The 21,245-nt window shown below is 41.7% G+C and overlaps 1 protein-coding gene across 1 annotated transcript; it reads right to left on the reverse strand.

Annotated features, from left to right (window-relative positions):
* Positions 1–14,280: 14,280 nt before the first annotated feature.
* Positions 14,281–19,513, reverse strand: mblac1 (metallo-beta-lactamase domain containing 1). Its single transcript, XM_080741341.1, has 3 exons — positions 19,368–19,513; positions 16,711–17,031; positions 14,281–14,854 (listed from the first exon to the last, which is right to left on the reverse strand). Exons 1-3 carry the CDS (start codon positions 19,452–19,454, stop codon positions 14,615–14,617), a joined length of 648 nt encoding a protein of 215 aa, XP_080597467.1. The 5' UTR covers positions 19,455–19,513; the 3' UTR covers positions 14,281–14,614.
* Between the last annotated feature and the right edge of the window lie 1,732 nt (positions 19,514–21,245).

Consider the following 21,245-nt stretch of genomic DNA (forward strand, 5'->3'; position numbering starts at 1 on the left):
AGTGTTTTGCACAATTGATAATATTTAAACTGACATTTGTGTCATGAGTATATTACATGTGTTTCATTCGGCAATTAATAGTGAAAACAATTACAGAGTACATAGTAATATGCTGGAGTGCAAAAAGAACAATGTTGTACTTCAAATCAACTTGGATACAAACAATGAACCAAGCATCTGTAGAACAACAGCGGGAGGCTCTCTCCATTCCGACATGTCGCCACACCGAAATTGACTTCTTATTGTCGGAGTGGCGACACTCCCATGGGGGGTTTAGGGTTAGGGTTACGGTTAGAGATAGGGTTAGTGTCGGAATGGAGACATGTCGGAAAGGAGACATGTCGGAGTGGAGAGATGCACCCAACAACAGCGTGCCCTTAGGGCGTCTTACTGGTAAATTATGATTACATTACTATTAATAAATGACCAGACTCATCTGAGCCGTCATCACTTTTGCATGTGTTTTACATGCAAGTCAAATGATCTGTTTGTATGGATGGTGAAAGACTTCTACACTATAGCCATTCCTATTCTGGCCTGGGCATAAATAGACAACATTCTGCAATGTTTTCAAAATTGCAGATCTACAAGCCCACGACACTTGTAGATTTCCTATTTTTGGGGTAGAAAGAGAAAAAGGAGGGGACCAAGTACAGACCCCTGGTAGACCCCAGTCAATATATACTAGGTTTTATATGGTTAAGCAAATGATGGCAAATAGTCAATCTAGAAATTCACAATGTGTCAGATGTGCTATTTTCAACATTGTTTATTTATTTATTTTATTTTGTTGTTAAAGTAAGTGTTCAATGGCTTTACATTCTGATAGTAATCGTTGCTATAGTGTTTGGTCAGTAACAGGAGTCTCCCTGTCTCTCCAGCTCTTTATTATGCATGTTCAGGTCGGGAAACCAATTTCATTTAGCAATGATTACTATGAGAAGATACAGTAAGGTTTAATAAAATAACCAAACAATATATCACTGCACTTTTTCCCCCCGTTAAGAATGGGAACGCATCTGTGTCATTTTAGCTCTGGGGCATAGCAGTAGCAGCCATTTCCTGGTTCTATCGTTCCAGACCTTCATCAGTGCTCTGATGAAGGCTCAGAGCCGAAAAGCGTAAGCGTTCTTTGTTGGTGTGTGCCAATAAAGAAGTGGAAATGTGAGTACCTCCACTGATTTAAAGTTTTGGATGTGCTACCTTTTTGGAATTTTTAATTCCTACGTTTTATGTATACTCCACTGAGAAACCCCAATGCTGATGTGCAACCTCTTTCTCTTATTTAGGTATTTATTAAATGTAGCTATATCATATAATTAATTTTAGTTTTTCATAGAATGAAATGTTTGATGGTCATGATTAACGAGGATCCCGGATAGCTTTATTCTAAGCTTTAAGCCACACTATACAAGATTGTAGATCGGCTTTTTATTATTATTGCTTCTGGGGGACCCTGGAACAAATTATTTTGAGATGGGGATCCGCTGCCAAATACATATCATTTTGTGGGTCCTTGACATGAAAAGGTTTGAGCACCACTGATATAGCTACATACGTTTTTGTCATTTGTACGATTAACGCAAAAATATAGCTCCTTTAAACAAATCTTGCTTTTACATTTGGAGTAGCCTACATGTGGTTTGCGACAGACAGACTTGTGGACATTGGATACTGTATGTGTCCAAACAGTACGGTTGGTAAGGAGGGTTGGCCGCACTATCAGTGAATTATGGCCCCACTCAACGGTGGACATCTGTGTGTGACACACACACACACACACACACACACACACACACACACACACACACACATAGATATAACCATAAACCCCCTCCGCCCAACAGGTATGATTATCAGTAAGGCTAAAGCTGGTTGGGGTCATAAAGTTTTGGTTTCCATTGCCGTTCCCTTCGAAGAACACGTCGTTGCTCTATCTGGGTAGAGCTAGTCATTTAACCCAGCACTGCTCAAACCTTTTCATGTCAAGGAAGGGACCCTCATTTGAAAATGTTTTGTGCCAGGGACCCCCAGAAGGGAAGCTCTGAGTTAAAAAAAAATCTAATAGAGCAGATAGCAGAAGCTTGCAGTGCAGCATTTTTTTTAATAGTCAAAAAATAAAGGGATAAAGAGGTTGAAATGATTTTTATGCTACATTGACATTCTACCCCCCCCCCCCCCCCCCCCCCAAGGACCCCTGGGGGTCCCGGACCCCACTTTGAGAACCACATGACTTAACCACATGAACCCATACTCGGGGATGAAAACATCAGATTTACAAGCTCGATAGACCTATACAAAGTATTTTACAGTATACTACAACATTCTAAATGTGTTGGCTTCCCCGTCCCTTTCAGAACTTGTTTGTAACCACACTTCCATTGTTGTTATTAAAAACCATTTTTTCCCTCATGGCCTTCAGCTGCCACTGAGCCTGGCAGCACCCTATGCTTTCCTTTACTAATGCTAATGTTTTGCTTTGTTTCCATTTTCATTGGTATTTTATGGTAACGTCTGTTTATATTGCATAAAGTCACAGTCCGGAGTCCCCGGTTTATAGGGTTTCCCCAAGTGAAAGGTGAATAGCCTCTTGGTGTTTCTTGTTTTTGTGTACTGTATATGAGCGTTTGTCTATAACGATGAGCACCATGGCCGTGATTAGGATCATAAAAACACAAATTTGATGCCGCGTCTCAGAGAAGCATCGCAATTGTTCTGTCTGGTTTTACGATGTATCCACGCAACCAGCGGCTCATCATGAAACCTCTGAGTCATAGTGTAATGTAATATAACATAATGTAATAAATTATATGATATGATATGATATAACACAAGTACGGATCCCTGAACAGACACTCCCATGTTCTGTACTGTCTGCCAACACTGATATAAAACACAGCATGCCATGAGGAAACCTTGAGAGAGTATCTGTTTCCATTATGACAGATTGAAAATATCTTGAAGTTTAACCACTTGAACCCCAGTGTCCCTATTCTGGGGGGGAACATTCCACCAAAAGAATATCAGATCTACAAGCTCAGAGTGTGTCACAGCACGACACGTTTTGAGCTTGTAGATGTACAGTATGGAGAGTGAGACATATGGCACAACAGCTTTTATAGACTGTACACTTGGGCTGTCTGGGTACTGGGTAGGACATAGGGACGTGCTGGCCATTGGGAAAAGCGGGACAACTCCCGAACGGCCGGTTCATTCCCGGCCGATCCAGGCCAGCCATTAGGAAAAAATTACAAATAAAATGTCGGCCTTTGTTCCATTTTGGGGGCTAGGCGGCCAACAAAGTAAATCGTCACTGTCGGGCAGAAATCTCGTATCTCCAAGTTTCAAATTTGTATATTTTTTCGCAAAGCAAAGCCCTGCTTCATCATACAAGGCAATCGCACAAAAGTAGTGAAAACAGCAGATCTACTGTACAAGCACACAACGCCTCGCACAATCATTATTAAAATGATAAATACAAAACAAACGGTTTTGGACATACAAGGTTTCCACCCGACAACAACGAAATATAACTCATGTAATTGGCCCACTGGCTTGTCACTTGTCATGATCTGAAATGGCAAATCTTTGAGTAGCATATAGAGCGCTATAGAGAGATCTCTCTCTATAGCGCGCAATGAGGGCCTCTCCAACTCTTTTTCCCGGGCTGAATCAGGGGCCCAGCATGTCCCTGGTATAGGACAGCTTTTATGTTTCTTTAAGATTCTTTTTGTACCATGTTTTTTTTTATCTGATATGCAAGTCTGAAATAAATAAATGTAATCAAATTGAAATATCTAACTGTCTGTCTGTCTACCAAGTGAGCATTTGGCAGCATGTTTGCCCCAGAACAGGGACGCCAAGGTTCAAGTGGTTAATGTATGGCATGAACTGTAAGAGAACAACCGCATGAGCCTCCAGGATATTAGTATGTGTTGTAAAAATAGCAGTGTTATCACTAAGGACTCCCAGGCCACAATCTCTGTCTTCCAATGAAAACCATTGGTGAAGTACACAAGTAAATACTCAAGAAAGAATTGTTAATATCAATGTATTGTTGGATTGAAATTTAGTGAGAATAAGTATAATGTGCAAACTCAATGTTTTGACCGATCTTGTCCTGCACCAGTGACTATACAGAGCATAACACATCGTTTCGAAAGATGTGTGGTATTGCAAATTTGGAACACAAAAAGAGTTAGGCTGTTTTCACTATATTTTAGGGCATTTTAGTGGTTAATTCAGAATATCATTTTGTACGTTTGGGTCGCAAGAGTTCCTTCCTAATGGAGTGACAAGCTTGCAAAAAATGAATTTGCATTCCTGGAGATATTTTTAGTTTTTTAGGCATTCCTAAGCCAATAATGTGATGACCAGCAGAGTTAAGCTGGTTGCACACTGCTGCGTTTTTCGGGCCGAATATCGGAGTGAATTTCGGAGCGCGTGAATAAAAAAATCAACCTCACGTTATGTCAGTCACGTTTGCACACTGCCGCCCGTTTCGCGCACCACTCGGTCCCTTGCTCTCTCTATCTCTCTCTCTCTCCTTGCCCTGAAAAACGCATTTCGCAACGAAAAACGCACCAGTGTGCAACCACCTTTAGACTCAAAGAGTCTGCTATAAAGTCTCCTACTGACCAATGACCCGGTCATCAAAATATTGTTTTAGGAACGTGTCAAAAACTAAACAATCTCCATGAATTCAAGGCTTCATGGGGTGCGTAATTGATAGAAAATAAAACATGTTTTTTTGGATTGAACTACTCCTTTAAGTACAGCACTCAAGTCAAAGTAGCCTACTTAGTTAGTCCACCACTGGTTGTAAAATAATAAAATTGCTATGCATGAGGGACTCCCAGCCCACTGAAAAGCCCTCAAACTCTGATAGAGAACTCACACGTGACAAACACATTTTTCCACCAAGTGTGGATTCTTTTATCAGTGACGTACACGTCCTTCAATCATTCATGAAGTATCATACGATTACGATGTGGAAAGAGATAGAGAGATGAAGGCCCTCCATCAATGAAATGGACTCTAGAGTTTAGCCTCTCCGCTCTACTCCTCCCTCGTCTTATCGCATGCCATGAAGACGTTAGATTAAAGGTCCAATTTACCAGGAAGGAAAAGATTTATTTTATCAATGGCTTTTGGGCTTGTAATTATTATAGGCGAACAGGGACGTGCAGAGAATGTTAGAGAGGCAGGGGCTAAACATTTCTAAAAGGCCCTTTTGGTGAAAATATCAAAAATAGCAGACCTCCGAGCTCACAACGCGTTGCGCTGCGACAGGTTGTGAGCTTGGAGGTCGGCTATTTTCAGTGCTTGATACCACACTGAACTAAGCATAATCAAGTCAATACTGGAGATGCGGCGTAGAGCATGGATTTCAACACAGAGAGAGCAATTCTTTCAAGTTGCATGCTGCATTCAAGTTCAGGAGAGTTGAACAAGGCAATTCTCTTGAATACGCCTTCAGGTATGGCATGGAAATAGAGCATTTAGCATTTCTTTCACCATAGTAAAAACTGCATTCATAGTCTGGAGAGGGCACTTTTTAGTTACAGACGGATAAAAGGGCAGGGGCTCAAGCCCCATTTGCTGTCTATGTGTGTGCACGTGCCTGTAGGCGAAGATGTTCAGTATTTATAAAAAAAAAAAGAAGAAGAAAGGCTAGACTGTCTAATAATGTGGTTTCATGTGGCCAGTCTATGACAAAAATCATCTATCATCTATCATTCTCAAACCTTTTCATGTCAGTCAAGGACCCCCAAAAATATGAATTTGGCTGCAGACCTCCATCTCAAAAAATGTTTTGTTCCAGGGACCTCCAGCAGAAAGGATTTGAGTTGAAAATGTTCACTTCAAAAATATTCAAAGATATGCACACCTTTTCACGATTACTCAAAAACAACAGATACAGTACAAGCTCTCATAGCATGTCACTTTGTGCCACGCTATGAGCTTGTAGATCTGCTGTTTTTTTAAAGCAATGCATAAAATATGTTCAAATGATTGTGATGATTAATATAATTTAATCGATATTGTTTTAGTAAATGTTCTTAATGAAATTATTTTGAAACGTTTTTTATGAAAAATGTTTTTCTTATCTTTAGAAATAATAGTTTAAAAAGTCACACCGGTGTGAAGTGAGCGGTGCTGCTGCTGATGATAGACCCACATGATGTCACAGAATAGACTCACATGATGTCACACCATTATATTATATTGTCCAATCAGAAGAGTGACATACGGATACGTAATAAGTATTTGATGCACTGTCCATGTTGCATGGACACACACACAAAGTCACATATTGGAGCGGATAGCACCGTTCAAAAACAGCCCATAAAAAGGGTCTGCGACCCAAAAATGGTTCCCGACCCACTGTATGGGAAACTATGACATACTGTATGTATGATGATGTATGAGATGTATGTTTGAGCAGGAGTTGCTATGGCACCACAAGAACAAGAAGACAGCAGTGCAGAGGTCTTGCTTGGGCAAGGTACGGTTTTCCAGCCTGACACAACTGCCTTTCACTTCAGATGACAGATGTCTAGTGAGAGTGTGCAACAATTTTGCATTGTTGATTTGCATGATTAGCTACAGACAAACACACAGACCCTCTCGTAGACAGCTAGCATCCTGTAAAAATAGTGGAAATGGCAGATCTACACGTTAATAACGCTCTGTGATGTGACACGTGTGTGAGCTTGTAGAACAGATATTTTGGTATATAGGGCTTAAGTGGTTTAAGACTATAGGGCAAAAGATCATTTTCATCTGGAAACTCAACTAATGTGGGAAAAACTAACTATATATGTTTTAATTTGGAATTCACATAAATAATCAATATGTTGTATACATTTTGGAAATGTTTTTTGAACAGATAAATATGACCTAGAGACATAAAGGAAATTCCACAAGGGCTTGTGAGGTACTGCAGGAAGAGAGAAGAGGAGCACTCGTCAGCAACGTGGTTCATATAAACATTCGTCTAGGGTGCACGGCTCAGGCAAACATTGAACGTAGAACAAGGACGCCAGCACTCACTTTAGAATGAATTCTTCTTGTTTATTAAAAGGTATCACCCCCAGCAGCCATCAGAACATACGGACGTTTCGGCCAGCAGGCCTTCCTCAGCGTGTTAACTCAGAGTTAACACGCTGAGGAAGGCCTGCTGGGGGTGATACCTTTTAATAAACAAGAAGAATTCATTCTAAAGTGAGTGCTGGCGTCCTTGTTCTACGTTCAATGCTTGTGAGGTACTGTACATTTGAACCCATGTCTTAGTTATATTGCCCTGCAATTCAAAGATTTTCACAAATAAATAAAATGCAGATCTACAAGCTCAAAGCACATTACTTTGTGCTGCACAGATCATATTTTAGACAAGAGTAGGACTAAGAAACATCTGATTAGTTACTCATTATGAAGTAAGCATACAGTACATACAGGGGCTTAGGTAATGGGAAGGAGCTATATTTAAGCTTCCTTTTTCTTGGTATACTTTGTAGTATTATTAAGGATTTAAACTTCATTTTGCAGAAGTGAACTATAAGTCACATTCCCACGAAAGCAGAACAAAACATTATTTTACGGATCTCGGTTGATATTTATGGCGTATACGTTTGCAATTTACAGTTTAGTTGTAGTCTATTGACACTGGAGCCGGATATCAATTACGTTTTATAGCAGACAGACAGCTTACATAAACTTCACTAATCTATGGTACCGGCCTGTACCTGGCACCACCCACCTTAATGTGTTGTGACACGTTAAACACACTTTACACTCATGTGAGCGCATGCGCACGCACACGCACACACACACGCACACACACACACACATAGTGGTTCTCAAATGTTTTCATGCCAAGGACCCTCAAACTAATATTTTGGCCGCAGACAGCCGACCAGCCACCCATATGAAAATATTTTGTGCCAGGGACCCAATAGAAGGTTTATGGTGGCCCCTGGAGCCCACTTGAGGACCACTGCTATAAACCATTGAATTGTCAGCATAGGGCACTGTTTCTCATAGAGTGCGACGCAGACCAATTCGTATGGGCCACCAGTAAATATCTGTAGATCTTCTATTTTCACTAGTTTGAGTCCCGGGCAAATGTCTAATTTCCCCTTTGGGTCTTGAGCTAAGAGGTTTGGGAACCACAGGCATAGGGTGCTTGCTTGCAAACGTTAGACAACTACACCATTTGTAACTCTTGACAGTAGACACACGTAACCAAATGGACCCCTTAATACTGATACTGTACACTTGCACACATGTTCCGTCTTGTCACCCATTAGTAATAAGGTAAGAAGTATTAAGGTGATGATTAACCTCAGCTGTGACGTGATGGAAACTCATTCTGTGGTGGAATTCATTGGCAAGGACACCAACCGCCATCGGTGACATCACTGCAAACTCAAAGGTGGAGCGAGGTGTGTGTGTGTGTGTGGGTGGGGGCAGGGGCGTCACACCAAATTCTGGGCCCTGGGTACAAGGATTCACTGCGGGCCCCCCATGAATGTTAACTATTGAAAAATAGCAGATATACAAGCTCACTGCGAGCTTGTAGATCTGCTATTTTTGAAAAATCGTGAAAATGTGTGCCAAGAAACCTATGTTTCCATGTCAGTGATGCTCAAACTTTTTCATGTGAAGGACCCCCCCCCATCTCAAAATATTTAGTTCCAGGGACCCCCCAGAAGCAAAATTTGAGTTACAAATGTACACTTAAAGAATACATATATTCAAAGATTTGCGCACATTTTCACGACTTTTCAAAAATAGCAGATCTACAAGCTCGCAGCGCGGCACTCGGTGCCGCGCTGTGAGCTTGTATATCTGCTATTTTCCAATAGCTAAAGTTACTAGGGCCCCTCCACCTTGGGCCCTAGTAACTCAGTCCCACTTTCCTACCCCTTGTGACGCCCCTGGGTGGGGGAACTCTGTGTGTACACTGAGAATGACACAGAGTCAACAAACACATGCCACTACACCTCTGGGTCTTTGACCCGAGTCCCCCTCCCTTAATGGCCGTGTGACAGGCCTCTCCTCTCATCCCGCGGCTGCTTTTATGGTTTGAAGAATGTTCTTAAGGCGTTCCTATCACATGTACTATTATCGACGGAGTGCCCAGCCCTTATTTGCCCTGACCTGGGAGAGGGTCGGCCTGTCACCACTGTTAGATAATCGCCTGGTCGCAACCATTTCACCTAATTGCAATTTGTTGTTAGGATAGTTTCCATTGATCACAGCCGGATGAAATTAACACAATGTCATATTTCTGTCATTATCTCCCTATGTTGGGCGTTTAGAGCAAAACAATACCATTTTAAAAGCTGTGAGCTTGCTTTAAGTACTAAATTATTAAGGATATGGCCTTATTTGACCATAGTATGTTCTGTGCGCCTGTAGCTCAGGAGGTAGAGCAGGTTGGCCAATGATCCATGGGTCGTCTAATCCCGGCTCCTCCTGTCTACATGTCGAAGTGTCCTTGGGCAAGACACTGAAGTTGCTGGTGAGCTGGTTGGTGCCTTGCATGGTTTCCTCTGACATCGGTGTATGAATGTGTGAATGTAATGCACATTGCTCTATACTAGAAGCGTAGTCGGCGACCTGGCCAACTCGGGAACGATGTAAATAGGGAATGAATGCCCCGCCCTTTAATGCAAACCCCATTATACCTGTTGTCATAGGACTCTGTCTGCGTCCACTTTATGCCCATATATGGAGATCTTTGACCATCTGTTTGCCTGTGTCCATTTATGCCCATATATGTAGATATCTGTATCTGTCTGTCTGCATTCATTTTATGCCCATATATGGAGATCTATGCAGACACAGTGCCAGTTCCGGAAAATCCTGATGTCAGACATCAGAATCCGAACCTTTCATGCTGGTTCCAGAAAATTGTGTATCGGGTCGGGTCGAGGCCGAGCACTGCACTACCTGCTGCGGTGGGGAACGCGCGTGCCGAATTTGAAATAGGGAATGAATGCCCCACCCTTTAATGCAAACCCCAATATACCTGTTGTCATAGGACCCGTTTTGACCATCTGTTTGTCTTTGTCCACTTATGCCCATATATGGAGATCTCTGCACACACAGGTGCGGAAAACTCTGATGTCAGACAAAGCTCCGCATTCGGGCCTTCATTTTATGCCCATATCTGGAGAACGCGCGTGCCGGTGGGAAGAACGGTTCTCGAGATACGCGGATTACATACATACATACACGTTCACAGAGATTTTTTGTTGACTCATGTGGCGTACGTGATGTCAGAGCCTTTTCTGAAGTGATGTCACAATGAGTTTCAGCGATTGCGCCGATTTTCTCCGGAACAGCCTGATGTCAACAATCAGCTCCGCGTAAGGAGATTCCGAACGTTTCGCGCCACTTCGGGAAAACCGCGCGCCGGGTCGGGCCGAGGCCCGGCACTGCACTCCGCGCCGCGGCGGGGAACGCGCATGCCGAATCTGAAGCCGGTGGGACGAACGGTTCTTGAGATACGCGGGGCACATACATACATACATACATACATACTCACAGAGATTTGTCGCATTTATAGATAGATAAATGCACCATTTACCATTTTGATTATTGGTACCGCTCTTTGCCAGCCATTTATTTGTGTATTTAAGTAATTAATGCTGTGCATTCAAGTTATTTGACATACCAGTACTGTATCTGTGTAACTTCCTTTTACAAAGCCTAAGAAGGCTTTGTAACTGAAATTGTGTTTATATGTTCCAAATGTTCAATGCCAAAACACATTGAAATCATGCATCGCAATATTGGTATGACAACTGAGCATCAACACAAATGTCATGATCATGAGAGCCTGGTGATAAGAGCACAGGGCTGATATCATCCTGTGCTTTATTGACATATTGCTGCTTTAACGCTAACCCCAATTTGCGGGAAATCTGGCATCACTGATCACAGGATATTTCTTTTTGCAAGATCTGACAACAAACAACGCCAGCTTAGGAGCAGAAGTGTCTGCCATTTTATATTAGTGGCAAGGCATGGAATTGGCTACCTTGTCAATATATCAAGGATCTTTGATAAGACAGATCAACAGATTATCACCCAGGCCTTCCTCTAATTAACGGTGAATTCCCCAGGTGATAATATCTATGTCAGATTACAAAGTGGAGAGAGACAAGAAAAAGAGGTCAGGGTGAATGAGACACGTGACAAACAAATTGTTGCTGTCGGCAGAAACCTCCTATCTTTTTGTGTTTTTTTCCGCAAATTAACGCCCTACCTGATCATACTACAGTGTCACGCAAAAGAAGCAAAAGCAACAGATCTTCAAGCTCGAAATGTGGTGTGAATCGCCACGTTTTAAGCTCTTCGATCTGCTACTTCCACTACTTTTGAATCCTGAAAAGTAACAGTTTTGGTCATTCTAAAGAGCAATCGAATGCATCAGTATCTTAACTTCTGAAAGCTATTTAGTGCTTATGTTTCATTCATGATCAATCATTATCTCAAGTTCAGTACTGTATGTTCAGTTTGGTTATTAACGCCACTGAGAAATCTGATATCATGACTGTGCAGATCAATGGAGTGGAAATAAATGATAAGAACATACTGTATGACCTGTGATTTATCGGGCAGTTCACACGTCATATAATCTATTCAGGACGTGGTTATCAAATGGGAAACTTTAATTTAAGAAGTGATCGTCTTAGAAGTTACTCAAACATTTTCATGTCCAGGACACCCAAATGTTATTTGACAGCAGTACCCCAACGTGAAAAGATTTTGTGCCAGGGACCACTAAATTGGAATATCTTTCACACTTTTCCAAATCTTTTGAAAATAGAATAGCATAATATCGTTTTATCATGTCAAGGACCCCCAAATTAATATGTCCTATTCATTTGGATAGCCCAACTACAAAATATTTGTGGGAGGGATTTGTGTTATAAATGATAGATTGACTATTTTCATAGCTGTCTTATATAGATATAGGTTTTAAGTGCTCATATGGCCTGGTTTCTTCTTTTGGGCTTGTTTTCATGGACCCAGGGTTTCCTGCAGCACTTTACAGGCCAGGCGCCCCGCCCGGCCAGAAAACCCCCCCGCCCCCCCAAGGGTATAAAAAAAAAAAAAAAAAAACATTTTTTTTTTTTTTTAATATTTTTTTTTTCAAAAAAACTTTTTGGACCTCCAACAATGTACTAGGCATGATCGCGATCGCGACATTGCATGTTTAACCCCCATACCAACCCTATCTTTCAAACATGGCAGCCATGTGAAGTTACTTGTGCCTCACTGGCAGGAGAGCAGAGCAGCGCATGCAGCTGCTTAATTGACGGTCGTTAACTTCTTTTGAAGTTCTCTGAGAGGCGAGCCTAGCCTAGGTCAACTTGACAGTGACACAGCTGCACAGCGAGTCGTAGATTGAGAGAGAGAGAGAGAGAGAGAGAGAGAGAGAGAGAGAGAGAGAGAGAGAGAGAGAGCTCTTCTCATTTACTCACAACGACACAAGTAAAGTACAAATACCTGAAAATCTCCTTTGTACAGTATAAGTACAGTAGGCTACTTAAGTAAATCTACTTAGTTACTTTACACCAATGTTGTTGTTTTTTTACTGTGCTGTAGACTTCTATTTATATGGCACGAGTGCTGGTTGATTAACCTGGGGGAAAAAAACAAGTTACACTGTCCTGTGAAAAACGTAGTTATTCAATGTTGAATAAATGTGGATGATAGCATGTAGTTGTGTTTTCCGTCATCATGGGCACATTCATGTGTTTTTATAGGGCAAAAATAAGAATTAATATAAAAAATTAAATGAATTAATTACTCGAATTCATTAATTAATTATCAAAAAAATTTCGACACACGCGCTTCGCGCGTGCGCCATGAGATCCCCCCCTGGTCAAGACTTTTTCCTGCAGGAAACCCTGGGCCTGGTTGCTTATTTCCCCGGCCACACTGCTGACCAGCCTCACATCGTAAGGGCCATTCAAGTTGGAGCGACACCAAAGCGCTTAATGTTTCATAGATTCACTAACTGTAAGCGTGCAGAGCAGTCCAGAGTCTCCATGGTACTGGTGTCGTAAAAGGATAATCTGTAGGGAGTCCCAGCCCCACACCCTGTGTGTCTCCTACGCTGAAGACACAAAGAACCCTCACAGCTCTGACCATTACTCACGTTTCAAAGTGCAACTTGCTGCCACAGATTAGATTTCAAATAAAGGTTATGATAGAAAGATAAGGATGGGATATCACCATCTTAAGCACCCGTTATACTTCGTTGACTAGAGTCCCTGTTTTCGCTACACGTCTTTGCCGAAAATAGCTGATCTACAAGGTCACATGAGCTCCTATCGGTAGATCGGCTATTTTTGGCCAAATGTTCGCACCAGAATAAGGACAAAGGTTAATTTATAGGCTACTCCGTTGCATGACGCGTTATTAGCTTGTAAATCAGTTTTTATCTGCAAGCAACGCTGTCATACATATAAACTGGCTTTATGGGGATGAGTTATCTAAAATTAGACATTATTCATGTACACACATGGAAAAATGTGCCCTTAACTCCACTGTGGTAGAAATAAAAAACTGAATCGGTGGCACAAAGCACATTTTTTGAGCTTGTAGATCTGCTACCTACCGGTATTTTAGAATTTGAATCCTGACAAGTAACAGTTTTGGACATATGAGGTTTCCACCTGACTGAGACAATATATTAAACAGGTCATTTATGATAGACACAATCTGATAAATATCCCAATACAATACAATCCCAATAATGTCAAGTATTCATTTGGTTTATTGATATTTAATGGGTGTTTGTTCTTGTGCGTCCTGTTGCATATAGCTCAGTGAAAATAAATACCATGGCTTGAAACCTCAAGTATTACTGTACACTACAGTACTTACTACTTACAGGTACTACAATGTGAATTCAGAAGTTCAAAGTAAGGCACAAATACCAAATATGTAGCCAAATAAATACTTGTAGCTAAACTTTTCTTCTAGGGTCAGGATCACCAAAACATATTGTTTAATGTTGTTATAGTCCCATAGTCATTCTACAGATTCTAAAGAGCAGGACACTGTAACAATTATGCAATATCCGCTCCGTCTTCAAGTCCTTCAACATTTTTAGGCCAAGGACCCCTTAGCTGAGAGAGAGATGAAGCAGGGACCCCCACTACATTATTGGATTAATGTTAAATTTGTATTCTTTTTTTAAATGTTATTTAACCACTTCATTATTTTTTAAACTAGACCTTCAGCTCTGTACTTGATCCCTTCTCTTTTTCCTTGTACAACAAACCTCTTAGCCGAAGCTCACAGACACGTTGATCTGCTGTTTTCGGCTAATGTTCTCCTCAGAATAGGGATAGTTCAAGTGGTTAATGTAAAAAGAATGTTCCTATCACACAAATATTTGGCAGCCCGACTGAAGTAACTCTTAGGACACCCCCTGTTGACCCCTGCTTCGAATACAAATACTTTCCCCCCAGGTCAAAACCACCTTTAAATGTTTATCAGACATGGACTTAAATGATACAAAGGAAGAGAGTTGAAAAATGCTTCAGGGTGAGTCGAAAAGGCTTTGAGTTAAATATTGACCTCAGCTCCTATGGACCCTGAATGGGAGTCCGTGTCCAGGTATGATGACGTCGGCGGTGCGCAGCGCCAACCGTCGGTGGACCTCCTGAACTGCGGGGTTCTCGCTCATCTCCCGCCAGCTGTCCTCGTCGTCGCAGCACTCAAACAGGTCCCCGGCAACCAGCACCGTGCCCACAGAGGTTCCCGTCACCTGCACGCTGATGTCCCGTCCTGTGTGACCCGGCGTGGGGACGAGAGACACCTGGTGGACAGACACGGGAGAACAGAGAATGGAAGAGAATAGTTCTGAATCGTTACTGTAAGTCAATGTTTTCAGGCCAAGGACCCCTTAGTTGAGAGAGAGATGAAGCAGGGACCCCAACAACTTGTTCAGAGATTCCATATAGTTTCGTTGTTTGACAGCACAATCACTGGTGTATTTTGGATTCATGTCAATTTGTGTTTTCAGATATTTAACCACTTGAACCGTCAATACTCAATAAAGTTGACCTTTCACTATGTATTTAGTCTGCTCTTTTTCTCCTCTACACCAAACCTCTTTACCAAAAATAGCCGATCTACAAGTTCACAACGCCTAGCAGCGCGAGGTGTTGTGAGCTGTTGTGATCGCAATCACCCTAACACTGTTGTACTGTAGGGGATATGTGGGCTAAGACGAGTTAAAGCCATGTTGGGGTGACCCTTGAAGATTGCTTGAAATATGTTGGTAGTCCGGAGCTCCAAAAAGGTTGAGAACCAACCACAGATCTATTTTCTCTTACTTTATCCAACCTTCCATATTAAACTCATGCTAACTGATACTATACTGATGTGTAACATTTATGAGTGAGCAAACACCCGCCATTAAACAGCCACATGTCCTAATAATGATGACACCTTCTCCCCTTTTGAGGTTCTAACTCCCTTTCCTGTGGAATGTCTTGACCTCAGACCTTCCAGTAACTGACTACATTGACTCATCATTTTAGGTCACCAGGTCATTTAGTGCACTGCTTCCATGGACCACTGATGGTCCATGGCATGATTACAGGTGGTCCACCATGTATTTTCTTGGCTATAGTGGTGTTCAGGGACAGAGTCTTGTGTCATTTTCTGGCTCCAACCTTGCCCTGTGCAAAATACTGTTGTATATGATACTAATATTCTTCAGGTATACCAGTGTGGCAATACCACAGTCAGAGATATACATCGATACACAAGGTATATTAGATTGAGCTTTTACTGTCTGAAAACTCATCCATTACTTCACAAGGAAATAGGTTTCATACATGTCTCTTGAAAGAGTCTGTGGAAGTACTTTTGAAATTGAAACAAGCCTCCTCCAATGACCTCATATCACACAAATTCCAAATGACCACATTTCTCCAAAATAAAATGATGAACAAAGACAAAACAAAACTCTTCACTGTATATATTACTGAATGGATGACCAGGGATCACATGAAATACCTTCACGGACCACCAGTGGTTTACGGACCAGCAGTTGAAAACCTCTGGTTTAGAAAAAGTAATTTTTAAAAGGGCGTGGTGATTTTCAGCTATTTCACCCAGGATAGATAATTTCTCACAGTTCTTAAGTTGTTCCTTGGGGTCATATTAGTCAAGAACAGTTGAGATATTCTCCCCTAAATTGAGTGCATATGCATACATATCTTAGCCAGGTCCTATAGACTACAAGAAAGCATCTGTGTAATTTTAGATGTTTGCATGGGCTATTCAAAAATAGCAGACATACAAGCTCAAAGCACATCACTCCGTTCACTGCGAGCTTAATGTATATCTTCTATTTTTGACACATTTTGACAAATAAATACAAAACTTTGAATACATTTTCTTTTCTTTTTTCTTTTTTACACACATCTTCTCTTCTGGGGCCTTATCACATTGATGAACATGTAAAGGGCTGTCCATACTGTCTCCGACCACCAAACGTTTCGTCGGAAAGGTCCGGTTCAACTACATTCTGAACTTCTGAAAAGCATTACACCGAATTAGAGTTCGGAAAGCTTCTTTTCAAGTCAAATCAATATATGTATTTGGCCGTGGACCCCCCATCTGAAAATATTTTGTACCAGGCAGGCACCGTCTGTCACTTACATGTTCGTCGATGTGATAAGGCTGTCCCTGCGCCAGCTGGTTGGGAAGGTAGCGGTCGCCTTCGCTGATGTCACAGCTCACAGCCACCGTGGCCGCCTGGAAGAGACCCAGGTTCCCCACGTGGTCCGAGTGGCCGTGGGTCCCCACCACCCAGTGCACGTCTGCCGGCTCCAGGCCCCTCTCCTTCAGCCTGTGGAGGAGGAAGTCTCGGTCCCAGGGCCCCCCGGTGTCCACCAGCAGCGTCCTGGATGGTCCCCTTACGAGGGAGATGGTCCCGTCCGCCCGGAACGTCCCGTCGGGCTGTGGCGTGCAGTAGCCCACCTTCAGTGGTGGAAAATAAACTAAGTACATTACTAAAGTACTGTACTTACTTTTGTAGTTTTTACTTTACTGGCCGGAGTAGCCTACTTCCAATTCTCTATAATTTTACTTCAATGTTGCAAATGTTTATACTTTATAATGAGTACTTTAAGTATAGTTTACTTTTTGTACTTTTACTCTTTTACTTTTACATTTTGAATACCGAACAGACTTTACTTAAGTAAAACATTTGAGTAGGCTACGTCTTCTTTTAGCCGCAAGCCACTCTAGATCCTGTTTTTAATATCTGGAATCTAGAGTTGCAATACCAACCTATGACAGCCCATACATCAGGACATGAAAGTCCTATCTGATTGATTGTATTAAACAGTGTTAAACTCACCAACATTGCAGCTGTACTGAAATGATCCTCTTTCTATCATTTCATAAATATCCACCGCACACAAGGTGCTAGTTTCTCTCAATAAATTCCGTGCAGGTGATTATTGTTCTAAGTGTTCAAGTTCGGAAGCACTTGTTGGAAATAGTCACTCAAAGGTCCTGGTATCCAGGACGCTATTTTGCACATAATGTAGGAGGCAGCAATATGTTGCTATTGAAAACAAGTGCTCACAAACTCAAGACTACCTGGCTGCAGACACTAGGGTCCTGTTGATGTCCACGGGAGACAGGAACATCAACAAGTGGCAGGAAGTGACCTCACACCTCTTTCTTGCTCTACCCCATGGAGGTTCTGTTTAGGGTTAGGGGGTAGAGTTGGGTTGTCTAAAAGATAAAAGATAACATGTACACATAGCGACAATGCGGCTCAAAGGGACTGTAGTGCCTTGGACTGCAAGGCAGAGACGTCACGTGACCTCCACAAGCGGCATGAAGTCACTTGACACTGTGAGGTCACTTCCTGCCACTTGTTGATGTTCCTGTCTCCCGTGGACATCAACAGGACCCTAGTGTCTGCAGCCAGGTGCTGCTCCACAAACTCCAACACTTAGCCCCTTTTCCACTGACATGGCCCAACACCACACCACTCCACACTTGTGCCAGGTTTTCCACTGGACCTGGGTAGAGTGGTGTGAAAGCGGTACTAAATATGGTACTAATCCACTCCAATTCAGAGTAGGCCTGAGCTAGGCCAAACAGTGCCAAACACCTCATAATGACTGATCACTCACTGACTTTTCATTTAGACCACCAGGAGTTGTAATACATGATAATAGATTATATTGTGTTATAACCACTATTATAATATATATTATAGTTATCATAGTAATACATAAATACTTTATAATCACAGTTGTAATCCATTATAGTGCATTATAATTAGGATAGTTGTAATACAAATTTATATTGTATTATAATCACAGTTAAAAGGGTCAATTTGTTTCCTACCGATAGGGGTACTTTGTGTGAATGGGTGAATGTAATGCAAAATCTCTGTAAAGTGCCTTGGATAAAAGCGCTATATAAATGCACCATTTATGCAATTCTGGGAAATTGCAAGTGTGGTTGCCGTGATGCGAGTCACACTTGCAAATGAATTCCATCTTACCATTTGAATTTTCTCTATTCAAGTCAATGGGAAAAAAAATATTCACTAATACATTAATGGCCATATATGGAGAGCTCTGTGTCAGTCCTTGTCCCGTTTATGCCCATATTGGAGATCCCTGAAAATATTAAGGACATATCTTGGAATGCCCACGACACACTGGTACTGACCAGTGTATCCATACATGGTCCATATCTATGTGGTCTACGACGTCAGACATCTAAGACTATGATATCCATATTTGGTAAAAGTTTAGAATGTAGCCTGACAGCTTGTCGCGGGTTCGAGTCCCGTTTCCGAAGACCTTTGCTGCGTGTCTCTCTGCCCCTCTTTCCTGTCCATCTTCACTATCAAACTATCAAGTATAAAAGCCAACACGCAATTCTAAAAAAAAGGAAAAGAAAGCAGCTCAAATGGAGGATTTTGTGATTATTTTTGTGAAATAAAAACCTTGCCGATGGAAAGAGGATAATTGACGCTTACAGCTGCAATGTTGGTGAGTTAATTGATTGACTGAAGACTTTATTAGAAGTTTGCATAGGAAAAGGTACAGTTTCATGACGGTACAGTTCACTGGTAGGTCTACAAGGTCTACAGTCTACTAAAAGGAGATCCTAGAAAAGACTAAGCGTATTTCCACAGGAATTAAAGTATCCAGTTCCAGTAATGTATGTAATACAATCATATAGGACTTTTCTCATTCCAGGTATTAAAAATATGATTTAGAGTTGCTTGACTAATAGCCGTAAGCAACACTTCCAAGTTCCATCACTTCCCAGTTACCCACCTTGAGGACCGACACGGAGTACGGCTGACCGGCGATGTCCAGCTGCTCCTCCGTCAGGGCGGTGCGTTTAGGTTGCGCCTCCATCATAATTCACAACAATAGAGACATGATAATAACTCCAGACATGAATGAATAAGCAGCATGCAGTGCTCGTGCGTGTGTGCTGAAGTGGACAACAACACTGGTCTGGAAACGTCGGTTTGTATGGCAAGTTAGAAGGAACAAATTACAAACCTCTGCTGGCTTCAGTGGCTTGGTATAAAATGAGGGTTTGACGCCATCTAGTGGAATGATGAGTGATGACAAGCTTTTGAAAGCCAAACCAGTGTGGGGGGAAATATGTTTCACATTTAGTTATATATTGGAATATTGTCGTGTTTTTTTTAGTTTGAAATAATGCATCTTTAAATACGTATTTAAATATCACAATGTATTGACAGGACCTCCAGGGAAATAAGCCATAGAGGCTTGTTGGGTTATTATTACTTTTTGCATCCTTTTGTATAGATCTGTGCCTTTTTTTCTCCTTTTAGTTTTCTTTTTACAAACTGTTAAGAATTATTCAATCAATGAATCAAGCATGTATCGGTCTACAACTGTCTTGATGGTTTGGTCTAGTGCACGAGCACCACCTAGAGTTGTGTAGCGCTGTGTGAGTGAGTGTTGTGCAGCTGCAGGCCTGCAGCAATCACACCGGTGGAATTCATTAGTTGGCTGATTGAACAGGAGGAAAGCATCGGTTTTGTCCTTCACTTTCTTTTGTGCAAAATAGTGGTTTTGAACACTCTGTTTGGTCTGTTTGTGGAATACAGCAAGCTTACACGAAGGATTGTACTCGGTGTTTGGACAACATTGCATTTTTATTCGTGTTAACATCCAAAAACGATGTCCCTGCTTGCCTCTTGTCAACACACGTAAGTACGGTCCAGTTTCTCAAACATTGTAGGCTACCTACTCGTGGATATGAGTAATTAAAAAGCCTGAAACTAAACCAGTGACTGCCAAACTACTGTTGGGCAGTGCCATTCAGTGGAGTTATCTTGGTTAAAAGTTGTTTCCTACTATGCTTATGCTACTGCCAGCGAATGGACTGCAAACGACAACATCCTAACACTTCCTAACAAGGTCCTAACACTTGCTAACAGCATCCTAACTACCTGACGCTTGCTAATTAACGTCCTATGGTCCTAACTCCTAACACTTCATTTCCCTCGTGAAATATCATTTAAAATGTGTTTAGAAACCGTTTAACACATGGACATGGCAAAAGTAAGGACCGGTCAGGCACCCAACCACTAAAGCACTGCTTAATTCCTAATTCCTCCATTATTCGAGGTACTTTTCCTCGTTTCTCTTCTTCTACTCCTGGATAAACTTCCACTTTCTTTTTCCTGGTGGGATTTCTTCTTCTACGACTTTTGGGAGGATAGGGTGGACGAGCTGCGATGGCCGAGTGGTTAAGGCGTTGGACTTGAAATCCAATGGGATCTTCCCGCGCAGGTTCGAACCCTGCTCGCAGCGAATTGGTATCTTTTGAGATTTATTAAATAAATATATCGTTTATTTTTATGTTTTAATTTGATTTACAAAACATAGAATAGTCTAGTGATGGGCCATCCCGTTCATTTCAGTGAACAAATCATTTCGTTCACGTCACTCACGGCGATTAAGGGAGGGGGCGGGGGTGTGAACGACACATTTCAGGGATTTGAACGAATCGTTCACGAGTATCGCTGATGATTCGATTCTTATGAACGAATCACTCATGAACGACACATCACTAGCAAGCCTAGTCCAGATGGTTCTCAAACTTGTTCATATCAAGGAGCATTTGAAAAGATAGGAGTCATTAAGTCAAGGACCCCCATAATTTAATTT

This window comes from Nannobrachium achirus (genome assembly GCF_963921795.1).
Source record: "Nannobrachium achirus genome assembly, chromosome: 14".
NCBI lineage: Eukaryota > Metazoa > Chordata > Actinopteri > Myctophiformes > Myctophidae > Nannobrachium > Nannobrachium achirus.

Bases quoted from the DNA above. Each gene is read 5' to 3' on its own strand.
- mblac1 (XM_080741341.1), bottom strand. From the start codon at position 19,454: ATGATGGAGGCGCAACCTAAACGCACCGCCCTGACGGAGGAGCAGCTG. The intron at 17,032-19,367 runs GTGGGTAACTGG...CCACCACTGAAG, and splicing joins ACTCCGTGTCGGTCCTCAAG to GTGGGCTACTGCACGCCACA. The intron at 14,855-16,710 runs GTAAGTGACAGA...TCTGTCCACCAG, and splicing joins CTTATCACATCGACGAACAT to GTGTCTCTCGTCCCCACGCC.